Source organism: Dromaius novaehollandiae, chromosome 3 (genome assembly GCF_036370855.1).
Source record: "Dromaius novaehollandiae isolate bDroNov1 chromosome 3, bDroNov1.hap1, whole genome shotgun sequence".
Taxonomy (NCBI): Eukaryota; Metazoa; Chordata; class Aves; order Casuariiformes; family Dromaiidae; genus Dromaius; species Dromaius novaehollandiae.
The window spans coordinates 83,587,017-83,614,186 of NC_088100.1; the positions used below are offsets into that span (position 1 = coordinate 83,587,017).

A 27,170-nucleotide genomic window follows, 5' to 3' on the forward strand; every position below is an offset into this window, starting at 1 on the left:
AAAAGATAAGCAAACATCCCTTTTCCAAGACTGGGTAACTCAAGGACATGTCCTTCCAAGTTCAGAAGTTCAAAGTTTCCAGGTAAGATCAATGTCCAAGTTTTTTGGCCCAAAAAACAGTTATTTAACATACTTAATAGTGAAAACCATTAGCAATACAAACTGCACCTTTCAAAAACTGGACATGAGCACAATGAATTATGCATCATTTCACTTCAGGATTAATGCTTTCTCTGAACTATAGATTCAACATACAGAGGCATCCTCATCCACTCTTGAATTCTCTTCTAAGAACTCATATGAAAATCCTCTTTGCCTTTATGTTGCAATTTCCTATTGCTAAGGACTAGATATCACCTGGGATTTTTCTGAACTATAAACCTACCCAGGGAAGGTGCAAATTACATATTATAAGCTGTATTATGGCATTTGCAATTAGTGCGATTTAGTGCACATACTAGCTAGCATTTGTGCTGAAAATGCTCATCTACCTCAGGAATTTCTCTAACAGCCTGAGTCTTAGAAAAAACATACTATTTTATCCAATGTTTTATCCTTTTTAGATTCTATTAATAGAAAAGCTCCATGGTCACAATCTTAATGTTTTCCTAACTAGTGAACTCAATCCAGTTTACAGGAGTCAGTAAAGTGTTGCTAACAATAGAGCCTTTCTTCTCAAATAGGTAAGATCTTCATGTTTTCAGAAGCCATCTGGATGTGGATATCTGTTCTGTTATTAGCTGACAAGAAAACTGAAGGAGCTGACGAACTTTTACAAGGACCTATCTGTAACACAACCTTCAGTAGGCTTTGTTTTCACAATCCTAAAAGGAGTATAGACTGCAAAATGTTATCCATCTTTCCTGAAGCAATATAACTTTCAATAAAGGTACATACTTCATCCTTAAACAGCTTATAATATTGTACATTGTTTCCTATGGTAAAAACTCCCTAATCGATATAGGATCCTCTAGCTTATTGTAGTTATTTTAATTTCATCCTTGCAGCTGAACAGTTCGAATAACATGGACACATCAAGAATCACTTAAGAAATACTGCCTGTAGAGTTTACCCTTAAATACAGAAGCATCTCACTGAGAGAAGACAAAATAAACAGCACGTCACTAAGCCACCACTGCGAGCCCATCTGTAAATACTCTAGTTCAAATTCTTCTGAGTTGCAGCAGTGCAATCACTTCCATTTAAATGAAGTTGCATTGGTGTAACAGGGAATAATTTTTTCCAGTATTATCTAATACATGTGTATTGCAACCTTCATTACAAGAGTCAAAAAATTGAACTTTCAGCAGAACTCCCCAGGGTTTCCATTTTGAAGATGTACTGAGAATTCACTGATATAGGATGCCCCACTGTTCAACCAGACTGTGTAACTTAAATATACAGCAGTAGCTTCAGCTAAGAATATTTTCACTGTGGCCACAGCAATTTTGGGAGAAGTCACTGAAACATACACAGGGGACATAGTGGCCTGAGCTGTAACTCTTCTTTTTCATTGTTTCTATTATACGGCTTTAGGGAACATCTTTTCAGCATTCTTCCCATATTCCCCTCTCACCATCCCCAGAAAAGAGGGTGATGTTTAGTCACACAACCATCATGTCGTGGAACTAATTCCACACAGCACTGGTGCGGGAAAATTCCATCTTCTGAGAGCAAATGATACATTTTGAGTGCCCAGGTTATTTTATGGCATGCAAGTTGGTATCAATTTCATCCTAAAGTTCTGCTTCATGTAACATTTTATATTATCTCACTGCCATATAAGACTTTCCTGGTGGTTGCTCAGATTAAGTGACGGTTACCTGCCTAACAATTCCTCTCCACAATTTCATCCTCTCCCCTAAAGGAGTATGGACAATAGAGTTTTTATCTCAGATCCTGTCTAAACAAACAGCAGTAAAAGGCAAGGTTGAAGAACTTCATCTTGCACTGGACAAGAAGGTGGAGAACTTCTCAGTCATTCCTGCCAGACAGATATAGGCTTCTGCTGTCTCTAGGCCAAAATAGCTTGATAGAGACATTTAATCTGAATGTCTCCCCAAGAGGACTGAGAATGCTTCTCAATTTTTCTTTCCAAATAATTTGCATCTTTTCCTCCACTCTCCTAAAACTAGATTTCAATAACTCCCTCCACCAATTTAAACAAGACCAAGCAACACAGCTGACAAACATCCTTGACAGCTCTGCTACCATGCAGGGGTACACAGACAGCCTCACAACAGGTCTTGCAGGAATTCATTGCACAGCCCCACACATAAGACTTACCTCACACACAGATCTTTGCCCTGAAGATGTTACAAGTGTCTCAGAAAAGGTGATGGCAAGCATATTTTGTTTCTTTACTGCTGCTACAAGGGATGAATTTCAATCTTTCATCATCATGAGAGCAGTCCTTGCAGTCCCACAGCTATTCCTGAGCAGGCCTTTAAAGGACAATAGAAACTGATCCCATTAAGGCATTCATGGGCTGGACACTTGAAGACAGTCATATATCTGTGAGTTACCTGCAACTTCCTTATTCAATCTACTCTTTTTTTGAAATTTGAAAACATTTAAAAATATATCTGATGATTATAAGCATAATAACCCGTGGTATCTCTGCACTGCCCGGTGGAGAACTGTACTCCCACATTAGTGTTGATATAGGCTAGTATGTTTACTCAGTCATGCATGGCTCTGAAAACCATAGTACTTGGGCACTGTGCCACAATAACACAGTTATGCTGAACCATGTGGTCTCTTCCAGCTCAGGAGGGCTCGCACAGTGCTCAGCTGTGCAGCACAGAAATGCTCGCAACGCATCCATCCTGCTTCCTGCACCATTATGCACGTACGCAGGCATGCACACAGGCACAGATGGACACGTCCGCTCTGCAGCTTCCAACTCTGACAGCCCATCTATGCTTTCATAAGGTTTCCTTGCACTTTGTGGTTTATATGGTGTGGAAAGCAGGGTGTGTAGCTGATGCAGAGATTTCGAAGTGAGTGAAGCAATTTATTTATTTCCTGTAATAGCTTGTTCCAACTCACACCAGAGCAGATTGTAGATGGGGGAACCTTGTCTTCACATTGGCTATCATGTCACATATATTGACATGAGTGGTCAACAGTCTAATAATTGCTGCCTTGCAAAAATATTCAATATAATGTGGGAACCTACAAAGACTATAGTTCTCTAGATATGCTGGTTGACTAGCTGTAAGACACACATTTCTCCTACAGTCAGTCTGCGGCTGGTCTGTTCACAGCTGGCTGCGTTTTTCTACAGCTTCTTATGCTCATGTAATAGGGATTCACTTCTCCATGCTCTCCCTTCAGGCTGGTCTCTGTTTTCATGACTTGGAGGACTCTGAGTACCTTAGGTTTGGTATTGTGCTATCTTTTTGCTTGTGCTTCTCTGAGTTAAAGGTCTTCGCTCATGAACAACAAAGCTCCTTCAGCATAACATATGTGATCAAATCATAGGGTTATTTTCTCTATTGCCCTGCCTATTTCATAGCCATTTAAAGCTACAAACCAACATTACACAAAGCAGGCTTGGTACGATACTAACTGAAATGCTCAGGTGGGCTGCTGGGGCTTGTACACTGCCACAGACCAGTCGAGTCTCCATCCTCTAAAACTGGAAACAACAGCTTGGACTCTACTTGCCATTAGGTCATCTCTGTCACCTTTTCCAGATCAAAAATCTGGCTGCTGGGATTTTTAGTACGCAGAATTTCTAGCAGATTGCACAACTGTTTTTTAGGGTGCCTTCTGGCCTGTAGCACCCAAATGCCATGCTAGCCCACGTAAGGGCCCTGGGAACATCACCACCCACAGAGGCTGGCTGCCAGGCACAGGCCCAACCTGGAGACAGCGCAGCTGGGGGCAGCCTCCTTCTTCGGTGACCTTGGGCAAAGGCTCCCCGGCAGGGCGGCAGGGAAGCTGTAGCTGGGCAACCCCTGGCCCCTGGGAGCTGATTTTAAGCTGAGCACTGCCGCTTGGCCCCACTGGAGCAAGAGCTCCTGCTGCAACGCAGCCCTGCCCCTGCCCCTGCCCAGCCACAAGCCCCCTGGTCCCGATACGTGTGCACCCACCCAGCCCAGGCCCAGCCCATCTTCGTCCCCATGGCAGTGCCCAACATCCCTGGGGCTGCGGCTGCCCTGGCTCCCCCAGGGACCTGCGCCCTCGGGGTGGGTGGACGGGCCCTGGCAGCCAGGACCGGCCCTGCTGGCAGCCCCTGGCACTAGAAGCCCCCAGCCAGTGGCACCCAGATACTAATGTAGACTGCTTTCCTTTTACACTACATTTTTTACCATATTAAGAGAGTTTTGGCATTTGCAGTGGTGCAAGGAGAAAGGAATTGGTCCCCTGAGAGAGATGTGTAATGATTTGCTTTGGACTGAGGAAGGGGAATTTAATTTTAATTAAATAATATGAAAAAAAAGGCCTAGATGTGTTAATTTGTTGGACTGAAATGTGTTTAGACTGGGTTACACGGATGTTTTGACATTGGGTAATTAGGGTGATTAGAGAAGACAGTTGTAAAGTTGGACTATTTTGACACTAAAGGTTTTGATATTGGTAATGTCACTCTGACACTAAGAAGATCATGCAAGTGATATAAATGCGAATGAACTGCTGCTTAACCAACAAAATAAGTAACCTGAAAAGTAATTTTCTATAGATCACCAAAGACAGCTTTAAAAAAATGCATATGTGAAATAGCTTGAGTTTTTAAAAGGCATGTTTGAAAAATGGGTTTTTAGAGATATCCCCAAAATTTAGATCTTTTAATATATATAGAACATCTTGTCTACCATGCAAAGAAGGTTGTGAATATGGAACAGATAAAAGACTGCAAGCAAAATTTTATTGCATAAGAGTCTGTCTCTGATGATAGTTATACCAGAATGTTAATTTTCCTTCCGTAAAGAAAAATCAGTAACTTGCCCTGTCTAATCTCAGTCTCTTGTGATGTTAAATAGCAATTCAAAATTCAAATATGAATTCTTCCCATACTTTAGATGTATCTGAGAGATTTTTTGGTATGGGTCTTTATGCTAAAATTTTGTAGTATATTAGTTAACAAAGTTAAACAGGAGTTATTACGCCTTTAAATGTTTCATAAATAGGGTGTAGCTTTGTAGGCCATTTCAAGGCTGAAAAATATTCTGCAGAGTCTGAAAAATCCTTAGACCTTTTTGCCAGCCTGTACTGGGGGCTACAGATTTATGTAAAGAGGACTTCATGTACTAGTTTTTAAATGAACCACATCTTTGAAATTTGCCAAGTCCTTTATCAGAAAAGTTTATTCTCTTATTAAAAATAGTAGAGGAAGTCTCAAAAATGAGAAAGGGTAATTGCAAAAAAAAGCAACACTTTATTGCTCTATCATCTTCATAAGTGAAATAAGATCACATGATAAGCGATAATGAGCTAACTCAGAGAAGTGAAAGTTTTCAAACTTTGCGGAATATTTTTCAGGTTAGAAAAGGTTCACAGAAGTAGGTTCAATGCATGAAACATTTGAAACTGCATTAGCTCCTGTTTAGCTATGGTTATGGATATACCACAAAACCATACATGTAAGTATAGTAACCTGTAGTTACATTCATGTTATGTTATGCATGAAAAACTACAGCTGGCTGGAATTCTTTCAGATTAAAAACCCCTTCTACATAAAAAATTGTTACATTCCACATACCTTTATTTTCTGTCTGCTCTTTTAGGAAGCAAAAACCCTTTGCATTACTGTACATTATTTCTAGAGTACAATTTAATGACTGCTTCTCTGTATCTTGAAGAACATCGGGACTATAAACCAGTGTTACAATAAAATGTACAAAGTTTATAGAAAACTTTCAAACAGAAGAGTTGTTTGTTAGGAAATGTTCTTTTTGAAAATGGAATGTTTCATAGACAAATTGCCTTTTAAAGAACTTACAAAAAATTTTGCCCAATTTTTTCTGTTCCTTCCTTTTTTATGCCAATATACTTTCTAGTTACTTGTAACTTTGCTTACATAACTCTTATCATGAAAGAAAACATTTAGCCATTCAGCTAATCAGATTGGCTAGCAAAGGTTTCACTTGTTTTACTGTTGATAACAATTATTTTTAAATCCCAGATAATAAAAAGCCATTTATCCATAAAAGAAGAAAAACAGTTAAAAACAAAAAACAAACAAAGGAGGCATTACATGCATATACATGATTTGGGCAAGAGGAGAGCATTTTCTCCAGACTTCCTGGAGCAGTCTGATGGCTATCTTGTATGATTTTTATTAAAACATTTTTCTCTTGTGCTTTTCTTTTTTGATGCTTTGAATATATAAGCACCTATGTTTGGATATATGTGATTCTTCTCTCCCTATCTTTTCAGCTTATCTTACAGATAATATCTTTTTGGTATTTTATAAATGCTCTTTTAGTAGGCAAGGGAACCATCTTTTCCATCAATTCAGTTTCCACACAGTACTAAAGAACAAAGCTTTATAGAGGTAATGGTAAAGAAACACAAACAACCGGGCAACTGTCCCTGTGCCTCACATGTGAACTTGTTCTTAGACCCAGCCATCAATCAGAAATGCACTGGTAATTTACTCTTCACCTATGAATAGAGCAGAATTATTTGCCCCTTCTTTTAGAACCAAACCTGTCTCCTCTGGTTCTGAGGTGTATTGCAGGCACACTGTCACTAATTCAGGTATTTCCAGAGCTTCAGGACTAGCCCCCAAGCCCTAATGTAAACCTTCCAGGATAAAAGAGTCCCAAGGTGTGTGTATCCCCAAGTGACCTGCTATGCACTGTGGAGCTGCACTTATCCATTGGAAAGATCCACAACCCTCAGGGGAGGGAATGGTCTATAACGAATCTAAGTGCTGCTGATAAATGATCCCTAGGGTAACAAAGTACTGGATATGTATTTTATTAGGTGATGAGCAGGAGAAGGATAACATCTGGATTCACAGTCCATCAGGCTAAAGCTGCCAAGTGTTTGATTCAAGTTACAGTGCATTTGAACAACACCATAACAATTAGATGGATTCCCATGGCAGAGATCCTAATGCAATTTGGAAAATGAAATAGCAATAGAGCAATGGTGTTCACCTTTGACATGAAAAGCGTGATGGAAAAAAAAGTCTATCTGAGAGACAGCATATAGTCAACGGCTGTTTGAGAAAGCAAAACAGTGAGCATCAGAGATCTCTCAGCTAGAAAAGGCTTAAAACCCTGATCAATGTGCTGCAACAACAGTGCGAGTGACCCATACACTGAGAGACCAACCCTTCATTTTATAGCACCATTCACAGCTTGAAGTTAATGGACATGAGGAAGTACTGATCACATTAACTGAAATAGCAGCATTAACTAATTTCATACATCATACAGTTACTAAGACAGCTGGCTGTTGGAAATACAAACTCCGGATGTTGCGTGCTTTCATATACAAGCTGCCCATGGATTTCTAACACAATGCACAAATATTTTTGGACCACAGGGCAGACTTTTAACTGACGTAGATCAGCACGAGGCAAGCACACTTGCATCAGAGAAACCTGACCTTATGTATCTTAATCAAGCTCAGGCAGGATTCCAGAGCATCAGATTGCAGGACACAAGGCTGCTGGAGAGGTGTGAGCTTGGAAAAAGGAGTGTATCATGGAACCAATGTACTCTGAATCTGCTTGGTTATATACTGCAGTCAGAATGAATGACAGGTGCCCTAGCACTCCCAATTCCCTGAACTTTTTTTAATGATTGCACTGATGAACAATACACTTGCATGGCCTTAGCTTTACTTTAACAGGATTTTATATACAGATAATTCTTGTGACTCTAGTGTAATATGAAATCACTAGATTTTTTTTTATCGTTTGCCTGCAAGAAAAGAACTCTATAAAAATGAGTCCACTTTATTTAGCGATAAGCATATCTTCTTAGAAAAAAGTGAGACCTGAGCTTCTGCCTTCCCATGCTTTTGATTTTGCTACAGCTTCCCATTATATTGACCTCGATTACTGTCTTTCCAGGTTCTGCACACTTGTTCTATCTCACCTGAACTAGTGCCACAAGCACATTCAGGTATTTCCAGCTTTTGGCACCCAGAATATTTGCAGCCTGCAAGCAGCACGTCTTACAAAAATTTAAGAATGGCTGTGTCTATGAAGAGATTCTCTAAAATTTAAGAATGGCTATGTCTATGAAGAGATTCCCTTGCTGCCAAGATCAACAATGGGCTTTTCACCAAAAATTGGACTGACAATCTTGTAATAATGATTTTGATGGATGTGGGAGTTAGCTCCAATTTACCAACCTACTATTAGGGGAGTCAGCTATATTTGCCCTGTAGAGTGAAAGACAGACTATTCTAGCAACTTTGTTTTCATCAAATTATTGTTTGCCTACAATTTCAATGGAATTTTAAGTTGCAGCACATGCATTTGCCAACGATATGTAAGAAACATGAATATGGTGATCGGATTGATTCAAGAAAGTATAAACCATTCAGGATCAGGATAGCAGCATCAGAAAGCTGGAAGAGGTGATTTTGTGCCATTTCTCTGTGTAGTACATGTATGGTGGTATCCTGTTGTTGACCATCTTCTAGCTATATGTACAAAAAGCTGACAGCGTATTTCTGCTGCATTCAGGGGCTGTAGGTATGAACAGCCCTAGACATGTACAGACTGACAGAGATTTTATCAGGTCTCTGAAGCCCTAGCTTCACATCACAACATGCTCATTGACAGTATTGGTTTCAGGTCACCTCCAAGCTCCTCTGCACATTCCTGGCCTTGTATGGGACACCCATTGTCAAGTTTATTCTCCCTCATTCATTTCAGGAGAGCAAGTTGTTTCCCTTGTTCCAGAGTCAGGAGAACAGATGCATGTCCAACTTTGCCCAGTTCAGACTCCCACTAGACTCAGAAGGATGTAGTGGAGAAATTCTGCTGTGATCACTAAACATTTTTGAGTATTTGTACTGCCATCATACAAACCCTCTGACACTCATGTATGGCTGCATCTGCAGCTCCTCTATCCATGAGACGCACGACATGATCAGAGCACTCCAAACTAACTTCTGTTGAGTGCCTGTCTCAGACATTGCTGCTTTGACACAAACACGCTCAATCCAGAGGGCTAGGACAGAAGCTGAGACTGTAACCCCCTCTTTATTAGGAAGCACTGCAACGTGATGAGTTCAAAATCTTTTCCAATCTCTTAAAACAAGAAACTAGGGCAAACTGTGTCACTTCCTCTCATCCACCCTTCTCCACCTGTTGAAGTGCTTTGCAGATGCCTGGCACATATCTCACCACTTTTTTTTAACAATGCTTGGTATAAGAGCAGGACACAGAATGTGCATACATGATATACGAAACCCTCAGGCCATTTTACAATGACAAAGAACTGATAAGAAATTAAGTAAGTAAATTAAGTAATTAGTTTGTGCTGTACTTCGTTAACATCTTCTAAATGGTATTCCACCATACTGTAGTGTTCTAACAAAGACAGAAACATTAAAAAAAAGAATCGCAAAGTTTTTAAAAGGGGTTGACCTATATTCAGACAAAAAAGACCAGGTATGGAAAATAGAGAACACCTATTCCTGCCTCCTTCAGACACACACGCACACCTGTTTTGCCATTGCTGACAGCAGATAGCTGCAGGGTTCTTCCTGAGAGACATCCTGCATACCACAAAATAGCTGTAGAATATGAACTGTGACCCCCTTCAGCTTTGATAGACTTGTCGTTTCTCTCAAGCTTTTCCATCCATCATGCACAATCTTTCTCAAGTTTAACTCTCTAGTTTATATGAAGCTCCCCTGAGGGAATTTCATTGCATCTCTGACACCAGTTTAATTGTTGTCAGGTAGAAATAGTTATTTTTTACACATGATTAGTTCTATTTGTAACTACATAATTTCTATGAACAATTCTGGTTGCTCTTTAATTGCATTGAATAAGTGTGATTTCCTAACATAGTTGTAAAATGAATCTCACTTTGGAGTTTCGTCACCCCCAGGTGTGAGGAGGAGATTCAGGATAGCAGCTTTAGAGAAATTATATACTTTGCTGTCAAGGAGTAGACACTGTGTAACTTTTTGATTGCTCCTGTCATACTTAGCAATTCAATCAGTAAGGCTTTCTCTATTCTCTCATAGTTTAGGATGACAGTCAAGAGAATTAATAAAATAAAACCAAACTATTGCCTGAGGCAATTACTGAAGTGAACCTAAGCTGAGATTTGAAGGAAATTGGTGTTCTTTTCAGTTTTCAGATAACTCCACAAATCTATCAACTACCAAACACAGCTGCCCTGAAATATCTCTGGCATGGTTAAAACCTAACAACTTAGAAACCTTGTCAAATGAAAACTACCACTTCTTATGCAGCCTCTCCTCTCTTAGAGGAAGACAAACAAACAAACAGCTCCACATCATATTGGTCAGACCAAATTGGATACACTTCAGAAAATTTTCTGAAATTCTGGATATCTACCCAAATGGATCTTTAGAGCGTTATGGAGGTTTTCCTATCATCTTTAGAAAGCAAAAGGAAGCAGAGTATTACACAGGAATGTATGTAGTTCACCCCTGCATATGTAAGACTGGGTTGGCCTTACATGGACAGTCCTAGAGAAGAGATAGCAATCTAGGGAATTTATTGCAGAGGATGGATAACATTCTGAAGCTCCAGGCTCCCCACAGGATGAAGAACTGTGCTTCTTAATAATGCTTGACACCTCTCTGAGGTTGGCAACAAACTCTCTGGGTCAGGTTCCCCCAGAGCGTGCTTGGTACTGCTGCTATAGAAAATGAGAGTTCAGTCATCAGGTGGGGTGGCAGCAAGAGCATTTCTCAGCTCTTTGGTCTGCATCCACCGAAAAAAAGTATCCTGAATGCAGCCCCATCTTCACTCCCTCAAGAATAGGTACAAAGGGGCAGTGGTTAGAGAAGCTCCCAGCTGCATGCTAAGCTGCATGCAAAAATAGAAAGAGGCATCCAGACATTCCCTCTCTTCTTTGCAGGAAAGGCCAGGCTGTACTGGTTTGGGGCTTTTCTCCTTTAGGGAAAAAAAGAGTTTTGTACCATGAAAGGAAACACATACCACAGCTTGAGAACCCCTGCTTTAGGCAATGATAAGGCTGAAACACTAAGCTCTCACAAGGCAGGAAATACCAAGCAGATGACACTTGGCCCTCTGCACTATGCAGATCCCCTTTGGCCAGCAGCACAACAAGACCAGGGAGTAGACCCTTTGCTCATCTCTTCCCGCAGTGCTGAATGATTACTCCAATACTTTAGAATACCTAGACTCAGTTCAGACAAATCAGGAAAGTCAATACAAGTTAGTCAGCTTGGATACTAAGCAAGGGATATAAAGAACTGGACTGTGCCTTCTTCTGCCAGATTAACTCCATTCTTTGTATATCCTCCACTAGTTATATCCAACTTTGTCTGTAGCCAGTATCATTTGAGTTTTATGCTAACTTATTACACTTATTTATTATTGAACTTGTTGATACTGGTAGACCAAAAGGGCCAGCCAAGAATGGGGCTCTTGTGCCCTAAGTGCTGTACAGACCTGGAGAGCTTAGTCTATATAACTAGACAAGGCATGCTCACACTGGGGAAGGAGATATACTAAGGAAACAAGGTCAAATATATGCGGAAGGAGAAGGCTGGAGCAAAATCTGCACCAGCCAGAGACAGCCCAGTCAAAACCAAGGGTCACAAAGGATGTCAGCTTTGAGGTCTTCTGGGTTTGTTCAAACCAGCAGGGTCTCTGCTAGCTCATTTCTTTGGTTTTATCCTGATGCCACATGTATTATGAATCTGTGATTATTGCACTATTTACTCTACAAAACCAGCAACGCTGTGTCTGCTGTGTTTCTGTGGGTTTGTCACCAGCCACCTGGATGCATAAAACAATATCCATCAGCAATATCCAAACCATTTCATCTTGGTGTCAGATCTGGCTTTGTCATCAAGTAGGAAATACCTCAAAATGATTTGCTCATTGCCATGTATCTCACATGCTGTCATGGCTAGTAAATGTAAATTACTGACACTTCTGAAGGGCAGCACTATATACCCATTTTGCACCACAGAAAATGACTGGACTAGGTACAGCCAAATAGGAATTTGAACTCTCTGCATTTTGCCTTTTTCCCTTCAGAAGGAAATCAATTATCAATGCATGAATATTACCTTGTAATTTTATCACAAACTAATGAAAGTCCATCACCAAGCAATGACAGAACTTTTGCTTTGGGAGTTATTCAGCACCTGGAAAGGGGAGACTTAAACAGAAGAGCAATTTACCAAAGGAACACTCCTTTCAAAAAATCTTTCCTTTTCTTTCAGAAATGTAATTTATGGAGCCTTTCAAGGAGGAAACATGATGGAAAGATAAAACCTCCTGTACAAAGTTCAGATTTGGAACTAAACCACTCAGGCTGAAATCCATCAAAAATTTGACATGCTTGAAAACTGCCTTCCCAGGGGGAAGCAGTTTGAAACATAATCCCATTAAAGGTAGTGCGGAAAATAAGTTGTCTGCTTTATTTTATCTTGCTCACCAGAAGTCCTGTAACTAAATGATGCAAAAAGAAATCCTATGGATACATGCAATGAAATGAACTGGCCATATGCCAGTTCTTAGCAGGCCTAATGTCCTACAGTGAAGAGCAACTTTTATGTTAGGCCATCTTTCCCCTCTTCTCCACACTAGCCTGCTCTGAGCTCAGTCACCAGCATTCATGATTAATTTGAAGGCAAGCTATGTCACTGAAGACATAGAACACTTTGTTTTTATAGAAATGAACTGTACATTTTAAGATTTTTCTGTTGAGTTTTTTTCTCATTTTGAGGGCCTAACTGATGGGCAACTGAGTGGCAAGTGCTGAAAAGTGAGGGTCCCCAACTGTCACATCCCCCAACCTCCAGTCTTATACAGCTGGTTGGACAAACGATTTTATTGCTTTCAGCCCTTCACAGAGGGGACAAAGAAGACCATGCTGTTCTTGCACTCCCTCCGGTGGTGGATTCCTAAAGTGTAATAGGAGAAGTAGGTAAGTGCCATCCCATGCCTTGGCAATGCTGGGTCAGTAATGCCACTCAACTGGCTATATGTGCAGTGGAACAGACAGGAGAAGAAATGGAGAAAGATGTGTATAGACCCCCTCTCTGCTTTTTAATCTTAAATCTCTGAAGTCTTTGATGGCTACCTCCAAAAAGTAAGCCATTTAACAGACTGGAGATAATTCACTAAACAAATACACATATGTTCAAGTTAGAGTCTTCTTTAGTTTCTTTGTTGGCAGGGTGGTTTGTTTTTTTTTTTTTTTTTCTCACATCTGTGCCCTCTTTGGGGATATAGGTGTCTTTAGAATTTGTGCTATCCCCTACTACACTTAGACCAAAGTTCACTTAGTTAATTTTCTTTATTCAATAGAAGTTGTGACTTTAAAGAGCAACATCTGCCACAGTGATTATTCACTCTAACAGGCACATCAGTCTACATGTGGCCTTTAGAAGCACTTAACAGCACCACTGGCTTGAAAAGGTGTCACATGGTGAGTGCTGTACTTGACAAATTCACCCTTGTAGAGCCTAGACCAGCTTCACTGGCAACCCTTTGGCTGGGATAAGTAGCTTTACTATAGATGCTAAAGTGAATTAGAACTGATTAAAACACTGTCTGATTTAATGCATGAATTAATTCTTTATATAAGCAGATAGACATGAAGACGAACACATTGACTGGGGCAACTGAGCCAGAGCCACTGTGGCAGCTATATTTATTCTCTCCTTACAATGCCTGCCTTTGATGGTAACTCTCCTTCTTTTAAGAGCATTAGGTTCACCTCCCAGCTCCAAATGGGAACACAGTGTGCTTGAATGCATACAGAAAATTAGTGTCACTACCTCTCTGATATAATGCCAACTCATATTTCCACCCTGTATTCTCCAAAAAGACCTTAACCTCTACCATTAATAGTAGTCAAGCCATTTCAAAGCATTACAGAGTTGACCCTGGGATGGTAGCTGCCTCTGCCAATGGCAAAACCCACTGCCATTGTAGATAGCAGCACCTAGCAAAGAAAAAGTTTTGGGAATTAGTGTTCTACATTATATGAACTGCCCAAGGCAGTTCACACACACCTTCTGCTCTCTGATACTTTCAGACATGCACTGGTTGAAGAACATTTCTGCTCATGAAGTCAATTTATGGTTAAATATTGTCAAATGATTTGTGTATCCACCAAAACATCACCCTCCCTCCTCCTCTTTCAAAGCAGTAATGAGACTCAATGGCAGACTCCTTTACTCAGACTGAACTCCCCCACTCCTCCCCTTTACTCCAGATAACAGTAGGAGAAAGATAATGAAATTGAGTCATTGCCTTCCCCCCCTGACATCCACACATGCTTGCAACCTGCAGGTTTTCTCTGTACTCCAATTTGCTACACAAATCATGGTGAGCCTATCCTGATTATCATTATCTATTAAAATGGTCCTTTAGGTGCCATTACTTTTGTGTCAAAAATGTACAGACCTCTCCTGAACATTTATGCTGCTTATTCACTGACAATATCTTGCTTTAATATTGAACAAAGGTCAGCATATCAATAAAAGTATGAGAAATCTAGCCTGAACAAAAGATTGTGAGCTCTGTATGGCAGCAATCGTACCCTAACAATCTGTATAATACAGCAGGCAATCATGGCATAAATAAAAAGCAAGCCTTCCAGAGCAATGGAATTTTTCTTTGTTTTCATTTAAGTACTCTTTAGGTGCTCTAGGACAGACAGCTGAGGATTTATAGCATATATGTGACAGCTAATTTGTATAGTGATTGAAAATGAATACCTAAAAGACAGAAAAGCATACTATTACATCCTCAGAACAAATATAAGGTAACACACATGAAGAAAACATGTTTACTCACTGTCTCGTAAGATGACAGAAAAAGCAGCCAAAAGTAAATGAAGGAAAAAAGTAAGATTTTGGATAGGTATGAGGTAAATATTCTTTAGCAAGTTTTCTAGTGACACACTGAGAAAGCCAGGGAGAGATTTGGACCGGATCACCTTCAGGAAATGTTTTCTCTTTCTATCCTGACAAGAATTCTAGGATGTATTCTCTATTAGCCTGGATTTTCAGCAGCTGATAAAATACTTACTGACCATTTTTAAAAACTAATAAAGTAGAAAGGGGAAGAAATTCACTGAAGGGCAGTTACTAACTCATCAAGGCAATTTCTTCTGCAAGGATTGAGTAAAACTTCCATTTTAGGGACTGACTCCACACAAGTTTACTTCACTGGTTCTATGATAAGACATGATACTATGTTAACTTCCTTTCTTTGAAACTCTTTCTTAATTTGGTCAAGTCATATTAAGAAACTGTACAATACCAAGTGTTACCACACCATCCAAAATACCTAAGCAGTCCATTCACTTTTGGGCAGCTTTTACCTCCTCCTAAGCAAACAGAGTTTGTATGCTTGCATCCAGTGTATACCATTGCATTACATCAATGGCAGTTATTCAAACCGATTCCCTATATATCTAAGTCAAGTAGACAGAAATGGGAGAAGTGCAGGAAAAAAACAACACAATTATTTATCCTATAGTAGTTTCTCTCTGCTTAATCAACTCTCTTTTCCTCAAGAGAATGGCCAAGTATTGTTAATGGCCAAATTTTTGCTACATCTTAAGTTATCTTTCCTCTTCCTTTGGTAAAAATTATGCTGTGTAACATCAGCATGTTGTAAACTGTAAGTTTTTTCCTGATGCATTTCCTCCTTTTCAGGCTTACTGCCAGCGTTGCACTGGAAAGTGTTCTATCTACCACTGTAGATAAAAATGAAGGCAGTATCAATTGAGAATTAGAACTGGGCAGAGAAACATCAGCAGAAACATATCCCATGAGAATATGTGGGGCCACTGACATCAAAATGACTGGCATCACCAGAATTTTCTTGTAGAAGATAGTGGAGGGGAAGACGAGGAGGAGGAGAGTATTCATATAGTCAAAAACTATTTTGACATTCTTTCTGAAGAAAGCATTCCAACTTTTCACTATGAAATGACCTTCATTTTAAGTATTTTATCTCAACTTTCTAAAAATCTACCTCAACACATAATATCGAGTCAACCCAAAGTATTTTCTTTGTAAAAAATAAAGAAACATTTGGATTTTGATCCAAAAGAAAACAGAAGAACATTTTAAAATTTCTGAGTTCTTCAAAAAATGTAACCTCCATTCACTTTCCAGCTTCCTCAAGAATGTATGAACCAGTTCAGATAAAAATTGCCACTCCTGAACCAAACTCAGGCCTTCATTTGCCGTTCAAAAATAGGTTTTTGATCTCAAATCTTGCTTATTCAGTTTTTAATTTTCAGGCACCTCTGCACTTCCTGGTCTCAGGCATGACAGAAAATGGAAGTACCAAAATACCGTGCAAATGGCTGTGTCTGTGGTAATTCTGGTTTGGCCAAAGAAATGGAAACACTAGCAAAGTCCTGAGTGAGCCAGATCTTGAAAAGATTCCTAGCCTGATTTCCAAACCAACATGGCTCAGATAGGTTTTGGATAGCTGCTAAACCTTTGGATGCTTCTCAAAATCAGCCAAACCCTAAGGTTTGCCAACTGTCAAGGAATATACATGGCTCTTCTTCAAGGTATTCAGTGGGCATCAGGCAAAGAATGAACACCTCAAAAATGTCCAAAAGGTCCTCTGTGTGATTTTCTTCTTCTTGTTTCCTCTGTCATGATCTTCCCTCCCCCACCTGTGCTCACTTCCACTCCTTGCTTCTAGTTCTAAAGTCTTATGGGTGTGCAGTCAACCTGCCGTCTCCATTATGTATTTCACATTACATACAGTTTATGTTGGCTGAATGTAGAAATATTACTTTTAACTCCTGATCAAAAGTTCTGCTGACTCTTTCAATAATAATCCTCACCGGTTTTGCTTTTGTTTCTTTAATGAGAAGTGTCTTCAGAGTTTAGTGTATGGAAGCATTGTTGAAAGTGTTTTATTTTCAGAGCTGATGCCCCCTTGCTTGTACCAATGCCCATTTGCAGTAACAATGCTGTTAGGATCTGGAGCCGCTTACAGTTTTATTTATGGTCTTGGTTTTTGAGTCACAATTAGAGTAATTTTTCCAAATGTTTGGGATGGTAGGCACCATGCAAATGGATCCTTAACTTGGAAAGCTTTGATTGTGTTTAGTTTCCCTCTACTGAACTACCTTAGTGGTCCATCTTATATTGCTGAGTGTTGTGGAAGGTATCCAGGGCATTAAATGCTATTGAATACTCACAAAGCATGTGCCAAGGAAGAAAAAGAAAACAATTGTTCCCTGAAATATTCAGCCTCTGATGAAAGTAACTTTTAACAGGCAGAGGTGTTCATTTCAAGAAGCAATTTCAAGCAAACTTGTAAGATCAATATTTTATTGAGAAGGACACACGGTTCAGCAAGGCTTTGAAAGCATAAAATTAAATAGTTGTGGTATGTTATAAGTCATCAAGATTTTAAAATAAGAAACACTCATATCCTATTGTTTGTACAAACACATGCACACATACAACACTGCAACTGAGATAAAAGCTAAGCTGATGATTCAAAAAATACGGCATAAACAATGCCAAAGTAAGTGTGGCAATAAGTGCGGTCATCTTAAAACTTACATATTTTAGGAAGAGAATGAGTTTCCTTTAAAATACTGTGTTTCAAAAAAAATTACCTAGATCCTCAAGATATGGCTGTGTCCCTTACAATAGGCCAATAAGGCTCAGCTCTCTCATCTATTTCATATGACCAGAAAGAATGGGTGCATATAGAATAAAAATATAACATCCCCAAAATGTTCCAACAATGTACTACAAGAATTGCAGACTATTACCTGCCTTTCCATAAGCAAGGTTAAAGGACAAGGTAAGTTGAGATATTTTGTAGAAAGTAAGAATGTTTTATATTAGTATTTGACACACGGGGAGGGAAAATCAGGAGCAGCCAAACTGGCTACAGTCTCTCCAGATCTCACTGTTTCTTATGAGACAGCTCTCAAGCTACCTTCCCAAAATAAAAGCCATTGTTGTTTTGCCAATGTTCATTTATTTGAAATAGCAGTAAAAATAATACTAAATAATGTTCTCCTCCCCCATCCAGCTCTGTGGCTCAGCTAGTAATTCAGATTTGCAATATGATGTTTCCTCTCACTTTGTCTATTATTGCAATATGTTTCTACTCAGGAGACAAGGGTCCAGGAGCAACTGTAACAAAGAGGATCTTTTGACCACAAGAGGCAGGGATTGCTCCAAATTCAAAGTAGCTTTGGGCTGTGTATAACCCAGTGAACCCTGAAGGACTCCTAAATTCTTGGGCCCTAGTGCATGTCCTGGCTTCCCAATAAATTAATATTCACATGTGCATCAGCCCACCCCTCATGTTCCTCCACTACCCTGGCACACAGATGGGGACCCAAGCATGTTCTGGCTGGGTCCACAGTTTGGACAGAGGGGGACACACTACAAACACTCATTCACCACTCATTTAAATGCAGCCATGATGACCAAAGGACAAGACCCTAGACTACTTGATGCATCTCAACTACCTGCTGACTCCTCTGATGCATCAGCCTGCTAGAAATTGGTCTAACAGCTATTATGAAGGTTGTAGGAAGCCATATACTCATCAGTCCCTGCAGACCTGCTAGGACTCAGTCCTGGAATCACAAATGACTGTTAGGCAATTGAGAATTTATTGGAGTTGTCATCTATGTGAAAACTCTGTAATCTCTTGCTATTAGACTATTACAAAGCTTCCTACATCAGAAAATCACATATTTACCTAAGCTAAAGGCATGGGTGGTTGCTGTGTTTCTTTATGGCCAAGGGAAATCTAATGCAAAACTATTATTTGTAATTAAACATGGATATGGTTCTGTAAACAACTGAAAGCCCTGTCTATTTCTGGAGCTAGCAAGGATGTCAAGTTAAAACAGCTCAAAAGTCTGTTTAGCCAGATCAAAACATAAAGACACGACCCTTACCACCATCACCACCAGCCATCATCCAATTTGAAGTTTAGAAACCTGAGCTGCTCAAAATACAAGTGACGAAGAAAACTCTGATCCATGTAGTCATCTTTTAAAAATGACACTGATGCCAGGTACCTTAACATTAAAGTTGCTCTTACTAGAGCAAACTAATTTAACTATCAGGAAGTTGCTAAGGTTCATTTTTTGGCATATTTACCACTGTGGTTAAGGAGACCATGTCCTTGTTATAGCCACCACCTGGCAAGGTGCATATTCCATGCCCCATCATGATGTGATACCAGCAGGGCTGTGCATACTCTTCCCTCTAATCATCCTGCACTTTTCATGAACCTCAGGTCCACAGTGCAGCATATTCTGTCCCCGTGGCCCCTGGTTATTTTTGGAAATGTCAGTCTCTCTTTATTATTCTTCCAGCCACAGATAAAGGTAAAATCTTCATCTGGCATGTAAAAAAGAACTGTGTGGGTTTCATCACACAGCAAGTTAAAAAAGACATACCTTTTCTTGGACTTTCTACACAGTCTGGGTTTGTTTTTTCTTATGATTTACGTATATACTACCCATGCTTATTTGAGAGAGGTACATGTGAGAAGGGATTATACAGCCTATGAGCTACAAGCAAAATGACTACAGGACTAAAGAATGATTTAGAGTTGTGGCATTTGTTGCTGTTTTTGCATTTAAACAGGGAAGTACACAAACAGTAGAAATAAACCTGTCTCATGCAACCAGAACTCAAAGTTTAGTCTTGTGGGAAGATGTAAAAAGTATGTGTGCCTGTGTGAATTCACACTGTTTTCTTACTATGGGTGTCTGACTGTTCAATACTCATTTTATGGAAGAAGCATTTCTAATGTAGGCTAGAATTCATATGTGCTAGTCATCTCTGAAAGAAGAGCACAGGCAGCAGAAAAACTAACACAGGCTCACTACCTACAGCCACCTATCAACATGGCTAGCTCCCCCTTCTGAAAAGTTTGAGTTTAATTCAGTCCAAAAGCTTAAAGTCTCCAACACCATTACCGTTTTGGTAGCATAGGGTGGGGATTCCAACACATCGACTGTTCTGTTCATGGTTTCGTAAAAATGTACATTACTGTAAGGTCCACAGATAAATGATACACATTCTGGATGGGGAAGAGAGGGAGCAGAGGGGCTTCAGAGATCTCTCAGCTAATGCTGAAGTCAAATATGACTGCATGAGTTTATGTCATTTAACTTCTAAAGACATTGCCCAAGTGTCCATTCCAGATTTTCCTTCCTTCAGCCTCTGTGAGATAGCAAGTACTCAGTGAATGACAGGCACGTTCAGCAGCAGTTTACATATACTCTCTTAAAAGGCATTGGAACCATTTGAGTTTAAAGATGATGGAACAATCAGTTGTATTTTACCTTTGGGCAAATAAGTTTTAGAGGTGTTTCCAGTTTACTCCCATGCTAATATCTAGACCTTTTCTATGTTCTGAAGAAAGGAAATATAACAGTAGGTTCATGTAAACTCTCTTCACTCAGATTTGATCTAATATGATTGTGAAAGCAAACTCAGAATCAAATGGCAATGTTAACCTGTTAACTAGAATACTACATATTGCCTGACAGTCTGAGGGTGCTTGAAACAAGGTTCTTAAAAAGACAAAATTCACTTATCTTCATCTGTCTTGCACTTGAAAAAGTCACAAACTATAAAATTCATGGAGGGAACTCATTCCTTTAAGGTTTTCAATTAACAGCTTCTAATCTACAAATCATTTCTAAAAAACTAGATGAGAAGGCAAAACTTCTTCCAAAGAATTTCAGGTATGAACAGCTCAGCCATCCCCCACCACCACTGCTTGAGCTGTCCCTATCTCCCCCTTTTTCAAGAGAAGAAAGAGGGAGAGAAAGAGAGAGAGAAAGAGAGACAGAGACAGAGAGACAGAGACAGAGAGAGACAGAGACAGAGAGAGACAGAGAGACAGACAGAGAGACAGAGACAGAAGGAGAGAGATAGAGACAGAAGGAGAGAAAGAGACAGAAAGAAAGAGAAAAGCTCTACAAAATTCTCAGTATTTTACAGAAACTTTTTGACAGACTGAGACAAAAATAGGGTCTATTTCACTTTGCAACTGCCTGTAACTTTAGCATAACAAACCTCTAAAGGGAACAGCCCTCACCAAAACACTTAAAAACAGCTTGAAAGGGATACTCGCTGCCCGTTATGTTTACTCAAGCACTTGTTTAAAAACACATTTAAGGAAAATGTTTTTATTTCTACAGATTGCATTAATTATAGCTTTGCAAACACTGTGAGCTCTACAAGAAGACTGAACTGAGCTATTAGCTGCAAACCTCAGGTTCTGGCTAGAGAAGTGGTTATGGCTTATTTAGCAAGCTTAATGAATTGGCTCACCCATCCCTACGCGGAGTTCCATGTTTAGCATCATGGAGTCTGGAATAGCCAAAGAGGGCTGTTTCGCGTCACTTTATAATTAAAAATAAAATAAAATCGGTCAACCAAAGACAGTCCAAAAGCAGACCTCACTGCAACATTATTCCTCTTCGGGAAAACAAAAGCATCAGTATGCGCATCAATATTGGTCCGAAGTCCTGCGGAGACCCACAGTAAACTTCCACTTAACTACCACGCTTTCCCCTGGAAAAACGCAGGCGGGTGCTGGTCACCCGCTGCACCACGACTGCGCTCCGTTTTGCGGGACACGCACAAGCGCAGGCGGCCGCGGCTCAGCCCTCCGCCTCCGCCGGTGCAGCGAGCGCGGGGCGCTCCGCCCGCCGTCTCCCGGCCCGGGCCCGAGGAAATGGGCGGCCAAAACCTCTCGGGGCGGCGGCGGCGGGGGCAGCGCATCAACCTGCCCGCCCGCGCCCGCCGCTCAGGTGCGCCGCCGCCCCGCGCCGCGCCGGGACGGGACGGGACGGGACGGGACGGGACGGGACGGGACGGGGGCGGCGGGGCAGCCTTACCGTCAGGGCGGAGAGCTTCTGGGCTGGCACGGCCGGGAGCAGCTCCGGCAGCAGCAGCAGCAGCGGCACCCACATCCTGCGGCGGCGGCGGCGGCGGGCGCGGAGCGGCTCCTGGACGCGGAGGAGGGGGACTCTTCTCGGGACGGCGCTGCCCCTCCAGCGCCGTCTCTGGCTCCTTTTCAGTCGCTCCTGCTGGGAGGTCCCAGCCGAGGTCCCGTTTTTTGTTTTGGGGTTTTTTTCCCCACCCCTTGAAGTTTGGGGACGGGGGATAGAGGAGATAGCCGGCGGCTTCCCCCTTTCTCCGTGTCCCTCCCTCGCTCCTGGAAGGTCACAGCCCGGGCGCGGCGATGCCCCCTAGCCCCTCCGCTCCCGCGGCCCTCCCGCCGCGCAGCCTCGCCGCCCGCGGCCTCCCCCGGGGCGCCGCGCCTCCCTCCGCCTGGGGCCGGCGGCTGCCTAGCCCTGGGGGTCGCTTTCTTTCCCCTCCACCCACGTCTCCGCTGTAGCGGGGGAAGAGGGAGGAAAGGATGGGGAGGAGGGAGGACCCTCCCACACCACCCGCCGGTGTCAGCAGCCCGCGGGGGGCCGCGGCAGGCACGGCCGCGGCTGGGGAGCCTGTCGGTGTGCGACTTCGCCCGAGCCTCTCCTGCCCTTTTCCTCTTAGGCTGCCCCTGCGCCGCAGCCCGGCCTCCGCTTCCTCCTCCCAGCCCCGCAGGTCGTCGCCGAGGATCCCTCCCCGAGGCTCTCGGGGCGGGGGGGCACGCCGCCTTGCGCCGCCGGGGGCTGAGCCCCTTGCCTCCTCCTGAACCAGCACGTGCAAATGCAGGCAGCCTCTGGTTGGGGGCAGTGAGAGGCTCCCCGGAATACCCCCCTCCCGGGGCGCCCCGACCCCCTCCCAGTGCACGCCGACCCCCCACCCCCCCCCGTGCATGCCGACCTCCCCCTGGCGCACCGCATCGGCCTCACTGCCCGCAGGCTCCACTGCCGCTCGCACCTCCGCAGGGCAAGGGGGCACGGGCCGAGGCTGCCTGTTTGCTGGCAGGCACAAGAGCCGGGCAGCAGCGTTTTGTGGGATGGGCGTCTCTGCCAGGCCCTTTCCCCACAGCGGGGAAGCGGCACGCAGTTGGCGAGGGACGTGCAGGTTGCTGCAGGGCTGTCACTATGCATGCAACAATACCATGTAAAACCTCCCTAGTGACAGTCTTGTATTTTTCTTGTTTATGTTTTTGGGAACCAAATATGGAATCTTATTATCTCCTTACTATGAACCACCAGAGGATCTGAAAGAAGCCCTTTTACTGCGTCTTTGTCAGTGGAGGAGTCCCCCGCTCCTCCCCTGAGACCCATGGCTCTCTGCCACTCCGCAGAGGTCCCCAAGGTTCAGTGGTGCTACCAAGGAGGCTGAAGCTATTAGCGTCTGTGTTATTCTGAGGGTGTGCTCATTCCTAGGAGAAGAACAAGGCTGAAAGCGCGTTAGGGAGGCTGCCAAGTGGGGCAGTCCCAGCACGCAGGTGATTCCCTCAAGGGTCCATTTCTGACCTCACACATTATGACACTGTCCTTACTTCTGCAGACACACACTGCCTCAGCCAGGGCTGGGGACGGAGCATGCACTCTGGACCAATAGCTTTGCACACAGTGAACAAAGAATGAGAGACGTGAAAGTAGATTATAGACACTACACTTGGGTGCCAACCTGGGACACCCACTGGTGGCTTTTCCAGATTCTGCAGTTTTCAGAGCATGCAGCCCACAGACTAGTCATAGTTTGTGCAGACCAGGCCTCCAGGTCTCAACTGGGCATCCAGAGTGGCAAGAATTTGTAGAGCCTGCTCTTCAAAAGTTTGTTTTTGTGCAACCTGATAATCAACAAAGAGTATGTGCATGCATATTCATGGGTGTGTGCTTTCATAATATCTCTTGGGCTTTTAAAAGGGGGAAGAGAAAAGAAAAAAAAGCTATCATATGGCATTACCCAAGTCAGAGCAAGACTGGGACCCTTTCAGTCTCAAACTACCAACATCTCACATAGAAATAGCAAACTGCCATTTGCTGCTGTAGACAAAGTGGGACATTTCGCCAGTGCGGGCTCCGCAGCTATTTTCTGACAGCTGGGGATGGGGAAACTCGGGAATGTTCACGCCTCTGTCAGAGCCAGAAAGTGCTTATATTCTAGTGACCATGATTGCAGCCATCCACACTCGTGTCCCTTCCAGAAGATCTTGTCCGAGTCTTACCTCTTTCACAGCAGGCAGCCACCCTGGGGTTACTCTCTACACACACCTACTCCTGCTCTCCACTCATCAAGCTTTTCTTTCCAGCTCTCATGTTGATACAGTCTCCATCTCACCTCTGCAGAACCATCTTCACAGTCCTCATTCCTAGCAGGACTCCTGGGCCCATCCAGAACAATACATGGCAGAGTAGTTTTGTTTTACATTACTTGCCATAGGACACTCCAGTTTGTCAGCGGTGGTTTTATCCTGAGAGCAGCCCTCTCCCAGGGTCTGACGTGCTCCGAGCCTTCAGTCAGGGTGAGTTCTGACCCAGACACCTCCTCATCCACCCCTTGACCATGCCCAGGCTTGATCTGTGGTACAGCTAGGAACTGCACCCAAATTTTCTGAGGTTCTAGGTCTGTTCTTTCACAATGAGACCCACATTTTCTCCTCTTCCCTCAGTCTTTCCAAAAATATGGGCTTAGGAAATTGTAGAAAGTAATTCGAGTTGCTTAGATGAGTGAGCCTCATGGACCAACCCTATATAGTATAACAGCAGTGAATCCAATAATGTTCTACAGGAAATACTTGGTAGAATTTACTAGAGCATGAGAGCTCTCCTTTGGTGCTTTTAATTAGGCAAGAGAAAGTAAAAGGAAATTATATCTCTACTACAGAATTGTGTAGGCTGGTTTAAAATCCTGTAGACAGTTTACCATTCTGTATTAAATTTGACAGGATTGTCCCAATAATAGTATTGGAATTTCAAACTGTGAGAACGGAAGAAATATTCAGCTCTTAATATCGACATTACAGAAAGTAAATCCTCTTCAAGCAGTACTATAACCACAGGGATGGGCCACTAGATCCAAACAGAGCTCTGCTATTTGGCTGGGGTACGTAAGGGTTCAGCTGCCTGCTTCTCATTGCAGGATCAAGGTGTTGTTTGGCAGAAGATAATGCAGTTCTTAGCAGGAGATTTTTTTTCCTCTATGGATTCCTGGCACCTACTTATAAAGAATTACCAAACAAGCCTTGCATTCTTGCCTGCTTTTCAGGTTTGCTGTTTCTCAAACATCATTCTGCAAACTCACTTGAGGTACATCATACATTGATTGTTTTTTGAAGTTTGAAAAAATAATGGGAAATAATATTTAAATTCAAGCAAGAAGTTCCTTTAACACTTAGAAAATGCACAGGCACTTACAGAAGTGCAAATAAATACAGAATAGTTATTTCAAAGCTATGTGGTTAGGACTTGCCTGTTTCTCCTCTGTTTCTGCATCACTGAGCACCATGAAGTCCTGCTCCATGACAGAGACTTACAGAGACTGTAACAACACAAATAATAATGAAAAAGGGGTTGGTTTTTTTATAAAGCATTATTACTTCACTTCTTATAAACAAAGGTAGTAAATCAAAACCAATTGACATCAATGGAAAGTCTCCCATGGCATTAATATGAACGTGAATGAAAAGTCCACACTGATCCCAGACTCTAGCCCTACAGTACTCATGATATCATTAAACTGTATTCCAAGGGTTTTACATTTGATAAAGATGATTGTTCCAAAAAAAATCAGAGGTATGTGTTTAGTATGAAAGAATAATAAAACTCTCTGGTGTCTTGATTCTTTGTATTTGCTCTGAGTAGTAGGGAAGATGGAGTCCAAGAGATAAGTAGGAGGTTGTGGAACTTCTTAATCAAAAAAAGAAAAACTAATAAATTTAATTCTTTTTTTAAAGTAGAAAATGGTCTTTGTAAACATTTTTAACATGCATTTTTTTTTAACACAGCTATGAGTAAACCACTGATGACTGAGCTGTGCTCTGTGCCATATGAAATGAAGAGTGGAATTTTTTTAAGTATTTATGGGAACCAGGAGCAGAGATCCTGTTTTTGAGAGCTGCATAGGTAAGCCAAACCCTAATCCCAAAGCACCAAGGCCCACTCATTATTTGATCATTAAAAATAAAGTCACCAACTTGGCCTTTTAGAAAGGAGATGCAATGTAGAAGTAAGGTCAAAATTGTGACTGGTTAGGAGGAACGGGGGGGTTCCTTGAGATACACGGAGCTTTGAAAAGTGTTGTTCTTCAGTTAGATTTTTGAGTATTACCATGTTGTATTTTTTGTGATTAAAGCTCACCATCTGGAATTTTCCCACATTTTTATGCTCAGTCAGTATGAGGAAAAGGACTTAATTCTTCAGGGCAACAAAAAACTGCTCTGCATCTTGTAGACTGAAAGCAGAGCTAGTAGATTCTGCTACATTCTTCCTACCTGAAGATAGCATACTTTTTAGATTTTTCAGAAGGAGGTTGGTTGTTGTAACACAGAGGGGGGCATCACAGCTGACTCATTCATCTTACATTAAATCATCCTTCAGGAACGCCACGGCTCCGTGGCCAGAGGCACTCCTCTTTTGCCCCAGAGTAGAATTTGGAACAGTGTGGTTGGGATCGGAAGCAAGCCCTGAGCCAGCCAGCTCCTGATTTAAAGGAACACCTGGAATGATAAGAAGGATGTGAACACCAAAAGAGGGAAGAAAGAAAAAAAATAGCCTTTTGGAAACATTGCTGACAAACTCAACCTGCTGTCTGATAATCTTGAAACAAACATTGGATTCTGCATGGTTCTAGGAGCCTTGGAATCAGACCACAGTTTGGAAAATGTCAGTGTGAGGAGCTCTGTCTAGGGATGGATAAATTCATCCCAAATGCTTGTTTACTGGCAGCAACTGGGTTTACACCAAGAGTAAAAATGATATAGAAAAATAACTATTACATGAAGTGCAGTACTGGCTGTAAAATGCTTTCTGAGTGCTAGTGGAGTAGCTGAAGCCATATAGGATATGCTAGACAATCAGAACACAAAATAAAAGCAGAATGTGTAAGTCACAAAA

At 42.0% G+C, this 27,170-nt stretch overlaps 1 protein-coding gene across 7 annotated transcripts in view; it reads right to left on the reverse strand.

Annotated features, from left to right (window-relative positions):
• Window positions 1–22,868, reverse strand: part of SMOC2 (SPARC related modular calcium binding 2) — a 146,336-nt gene extending 123,468 nt beyond the window's left edge. For 3 of the 7 annotated variants that reach the window (XM_026117270.2, XM_026117268.2, XM_064509303.1), the window contains exon 1: window positions 22,050–22,866. In XM_026117270.2, coding sequence (XP_025973055.1) covers window positions 22,050–22,124 — 75 coding nt within the window. In that variant the 5' untranslated portion in view covers window positions 22,125–22,866. Of the gene's footprint in view, window positions 1–22,049 lie in introns of all 7 variants that reach the window. The other 4 variants (XM_064509307.1, XM_064509304.1, XM_064509306.1 and 1 more) reach the window with 3 other exon arrangements.
• Between the last annotated feature and the right edge of the window lie 4,302 nt (window positions 22,869–27,170).